Source organism: Lycium barbarum, chromosome 3, assembly GCF_019175385.1.
Source record: "Lycium barbarum isolate Lr01 chromosome 3, ASM1917538v2, whole genome shotgun sequence".
In the NCBI taxonomy this organism is placed as follows: domain Eukaryota; kingdom Viridiplantae; phylum Streptophyta; class Magnoliopsida; order Solanales; family Solanaceae; genus Lycium; species Lycium barbarum.
The window spans coordinates 19,094,078-19,099,460 of record NC_083339.1 but is presented as its reverse complement, the minus strand read 5'-3'; the positions used below and the strand labels follow the sequence as shown (position 1 = coordinate 19,099,460).

The 5,383-nt window shown below is 29.1% G+C and overlaps 1 protein-coding gene across 1 annotated transcript; it reads right to left on the bottom strand.

Annotated features, from left to right (window-relative positions):
• Positions 1–454: 454 nt before the first annotated feature.
• LOC132633790 (pheromone-processing carboxypeptidase KEX1-like) lies at positions 455–2,600 on the bottom strand. Its single transcript, XM_060350252.1, has 2 exons — positions 2,468–2,600; positions 455–1,720 (listed from the first exon to the last, which is right to left on the bottom strand). Exons 1-2 carry the CDS (start codon positions 2,573–2,575, stop codon positions 1,208–1,210), a joined length of 621 nt encoding a protein of 206 aa, XP_060206235.1. The 5' UTR covers positions 2,576–2,600; the 3' UTR covers positions 455–1,207.
• Positions 2,601–5,383: the final 2,783 nt, after the last annotated feature.

Here is a 5,383-nt window from a genome sequence, read left to right as displayed (position 1 = left end):
TTCGTAAGGTAAAATTTGGATTCGCAAAGCGGAGTTTTAGAATTTGCATTTGACTGTAAACTTTATTTAAGGCAGAGTTTTGCCTTTTGCCTGAAGGCAAAACTCTACCTTAAGGAAGAGGTTTGCGCTAAGGCAATTTTTTTTCTTTTTTCATTAGTTGGAGCTTTACAAAACCTTGCCTTAACACCTAATTTTTGCTCGAATAGACCTAATAGTGCTACGAAATTCTGTCTTGCGAAATTTTCTTTTCTTTTATTGAGTCAGGTTCAAATCCCAAACCGCGTTAAAGACGAGTGTCTTTGAAGGGCAATCCCCACAAAAAAAAAAATGATATAGAAATACTAAATGAAAGTGGACCCACACAGAATCTAACCTAACAGCTCAATATAAGTAATAACCCACACCGAAAGAGTTGTGTGTTCTTTTCTGTTTTAATTTTCTCATCTTAGAAATTTAGAGCCCCTCTTTCTCTCTGTCAAAGAATACATACTCAAAAGCCAAGATCTATATCAAAAATAATCTTTAGGTTTATAATCGTTTACTCAATTAATATTATATTTGTTTTTTATGTTCCTCATCCAATGTTTCACCTATTTCTTTTGATTTATATTTTGTTAAGCTTCTTTTTTATTTTTTGTGTTTTTGGTAGAATTTGGTTTTAATAAATAATTTCTTTTAATGTTTATTACATAATTTTTTTTTTAATTTTTTTTTTTTTGTGGTTTGAAGCTTTCTTTTTTGATTTTTTGTTGTTGAAATCTGTTGTCAATTCATATCTCCTTAAATTTTTAACACAAAATTTCTACCTTTCAATTCATATCTCCTTAAATTTTTAACACAAATTTCTACCTCTCACTTTTTTACTTTATTCCTTAAGATTCTGCTATAAATTTTAGGAATGCTAAGTTCTTTTCTTTTGTTCACTGAGATTAGCTAATCACTGAGATTAGCTAATTTCTTTGAGCCAGGATGATATTCTAGATATGATTGTTCAAACAGAATAAGTAATAAAAGTTTAAACAGTAATTAACACAAGAAGTACCTAATAATAATTTCAAACAATAATTAACACACAAAGTTCATAGAGTAGATAATAATACAATAATTAACACACGAAGTTCATAGGGTAGATAATAATAATAATAATTAGCACAAGAAGTTCATAGTAAATAATAACAAGATATCCAAATATAGTTTTTTGAAAGACTCAATCATCTTCATCAGTATCATCAGCACCAGAGGTATCAGCACCACCAGAAGCAGTATCATGATCGGCACTAGAGGCATTTGCATCATCTTCAGAACCAGATGCATCTGCAGCCTCCTCAACATCAGTATCATTGTCATCCTCATCGTCATCATCTTTTTCAGCCGTTGCTCCAGTCTCATCCCCATCATTAACATCATCAGCAGTTGCTCCAGTCCCATCTGCATTTGCATCATCATTCTCCTCCTCAGACTCGGACTCTGGCTCAGCAGCTGCAGCATCTTGTTGGTCCTGAGCAGCGGCATGCTCAAGATGTGCTAGAACATGCCAGTTGTCCAAACTCAACTTAGTTAACATAGCATCGTTGAGACGTTTAAGGTTATCCTCCGTAGGGCTCTCATCATATTCAGCTTGTGCGTGGCCAAGATTCGCCATTGACTGGTCCTGCATAGATGTTATTGCAATTGCCTGTGTAAGTGCTATCTTCTCTGGTGTGCTCCGTGCTGCAGGTGGCTTGATTAAATAACATCGGTTAGCATTTACTAGGCATATGCTATAAAATTGATTGTTAAAGATGTAAATACAACAATAGATTTCAAGGCTATGCTATAAAATTGATTGTCAAAGATGTAAATACAACAATATATTTTAATGTACTTGTATGTAACTAAATTAAATTTTATGCTTCAAAGCAATTGTTAAACCAGGTTTTTATTTTTCGTTTTCATTGTGCCTCTACCAATAAGTTTTGTGCCCTCTAATGTGTGGAATAAATAAATTTACCCCGCTGTTATTGTCTTTTTTGCTAAACCAAAAGAATTTTATAACTGCAATGCGTAAAGTAAAGGAGTTCAAATACAGGATGAGAAAGACCTAGCCGGTGCTATCTCTAAACCCCTGTTATTGTTATTCTATCAAAATAAGTGTTATTTTTGTTCGAACAAACGAGGAAAAGTTTGATAACCTAAGTTCTCTTAGGTACATTCTTATCTTAAATTGAACGCATGTGTGGAAAGTTTAACTCTTTTTAATACTCTTGTGAAAAATATATTTTCAATCACTCATTTATTTTATAATCTTGGATTAGTGATGCAAAGTAGTGTCTTTTATTTATAACCGCAATATTCAACAATCAACTCTAACATTGCTAACTCAAGAGTTTTTTTTTTTTTTGTTGAACTTGAATTCGCATCGTTTTGGACAAAAGGAGGGATGCAACGATAATTTAATATGGAATTAAGAGGTATATAATTTGCTCACCCCACAATAAAAGTAGTGCTGAAATATCTCATCAAGTGATTCAAATCCTTGTGCTTGACAAAAAGGGCATTGCAGGTTCTCCATAGTTTTCTGCAAAAAAAAGAGCATTATATTAAATTTGAATTTCAATGGCAAAATCCAATCAGGAAAGATTAGAAAGAGGTATATAATACTCATATACTTTATAAGGCCAAATACATACACAGACCTTTAAAGTTGTCAGAATTTTTCTTTAGACTTTAACTATGTGTATGACCTATTGAACACTTCATCTCTACTCAAATTGTGCCTATTAGACACGTGTTGCTGAGATGGCACGTTGCTTGAAAAATCACATGTCTGCCGCGCGTGAAGGTGTTAAAAATGCTGACATGGATTTGCATCTTAGTGTCTCTCCTCCCTCAACAAATAAAGACCATTTTCTTATTTTTCTTCTTTACCATACAAGAGAACCCACCAAAAAAATGAGAAACGCTGATTTCTTTTGATTTTTCTCCTCCATTCTGTGATACAAACACCACCAACTTATCCAAGTGGGAACATCAAACTTTTCACACATGTTTTGATTTCGTTTTTTTTTTTTTTTTTTTTTGTGTGTATTTACAAACTTCAGTTGCAGGGTACATTAATGGAGTTTACACTGTCTTTTGATCAATGTAAATTGAGGAATTATGATTCAAAAGAATTTAAGAAGAAATTATAATGAGATCTCATTCTTAAAGGCTCTTGCTGCTTAGAAATTTTTCTCTGCAAGATTGCCAAAAGTCTTATAATAATTTTTTAAAGAAGAGAAGAATAAAAAAGCAACTAATCCGGCCAAGAGTCGGTCGTCGACATTCCTCTTTTCTAAAATCCTCTTATTAGAAATGTATATTATGAGTTAATCTATACATTAATTCTTACATTAGTATATAGTTAGTTATATATCTTCAATAATTATGTTTTAAACATAGTTTAAATATTTTCTTTATATTATTTATCTTTCATTTTCTTTCTTCTTTTTTCCCAACCTTTAATTCTTGTAATTTCATGTAATTGCTTGGAGTTTTCATTTTTTTTCCCCTTATTTTTCAGTTAGCGTAGCTATGTTATTATTCTAGTTTTTGAAACTATACTTCTTAATATTAGAAAGAATGAGTCATTAACAGATTTGATATATAACGAGTGATGTTATTAAGGTAGGATTTGTTGAATTAGGTTATAGACTTAATACATGTTTTCACTTTCTTTTGAATTAATTTTACTTAAGTTATGTTGGAACTTATTTTATGTTATGTTATGTTAGAATTTGATATAAAAGTCTCATTTTAAACTTTTTCTTTTTGAGTTTTGAATTTACGTTATATTTTCTATTTCAATTTATTTTTTTTAGTACAATTCACTTGTTGTTTTACATTGCATATTGTTCATTTCAATTAACATATTTTGTTTTTGTCAAACATATAAATAATGTTATGACATTATATATATATTAATCATTGTATCAAACATTCAGCCCATGATGTTCTTACAAAATGAATGCTTTTAATTTTCAAAATTAATTCAATTAAAATATTATTAATTTGAAAAATATATACAATTATTTTTTTAATATTACTTACAAATACGTGATTATTAATTAATATATTTTCAAGAAACAATATGCATCTTAAATACCTAATTACTATATTTCAAGAGACAATATGCATCTTAAATACATACTTTAATATATATTAATAACGAAACATATTTGTCAAATATTAATTTTTATTTTTAAGCTAATCTAACTATGTAATTATACCTGTGCAACCAAGCACTATGCTTGCATTTATACTATAATTACGTTATTATAAATAAACAAGTTGTCGTTACTATATTGTGTAATTACTGAGCTGTGTAATTATATCCTAGTAATTACACTAATTATTTATTTGAAGGTTACTTATTTGAAGTTTTACGGAATAGGACAAAGGAAGGCTAGTGCTAGGCCTAAATAGTAGAATTGGAGATTGTACTTGTTTTGTCTGATCTTTCTTTTCACCATTACACTAATTTCAATTACCAGGTGACTTTCCAACGGACCCTAAAAGTAGAGGTTATGAAAATGAAGAGCTGTGAATATTAACTAAAAGACAGAAGCAAAAAACAGTATTAACTCAAAAGATACTACAGTAAACAAAACTCAACGATACTAGTAAAAAATAATATTAATGGCATGTTTGGAAAGCCACTCGGTAATTGAAATTGGGTGTGATTACACAATTTGGTATGTTTATTTGATCAAGTAATTACATAGTTAGGTGAAAAATAAGTGTAATTAAGAGGGTGTAATTTTTGAAACTATACCTCTTAATATTAGAAAGACTGAGTCATTAACAAACTTGGCATATAATGAGTGACGTTATCAAAGTAGAATTTCGTTGTGAATGAGGTTATAGACTTATATTTTCTTTATTTTGAACTATATTTATTTAAGTTATGTTAGAACTTACTTATGTAATGTTGGAATTTGACATAAGAGTATTATGTTGAATTGTTCGATTTTAATTTATTTGCTTTAGTACTATTGACTTGTTATTTCACATTACAAGTTGTTTATTTTTCACTTACAGTTAATGGATATTTTTTATCAAACATTTGAATAATGTTATGTCATTAAATTTATAAATGTTATTTTTTTTGTCAAACATCCGACCCATGATGTTCTCACAAAAAAAGTCTTCTTTTTAAGTTTAATAGGTAATAAAAATTAAAATATTATTCATTTGAAAAATATATATCAATTATTTTTTTTGAATATAAGTTATACTTTCGATTTTAATTTATTTGCTTTAGTACTATTGACTTGTTATTTCACATTACAAGTTGTTTATTTTTCACTTACAGTTAATGGATATTTTTTATCAAACATTTGAATAATGTTATGTCATCAAATTT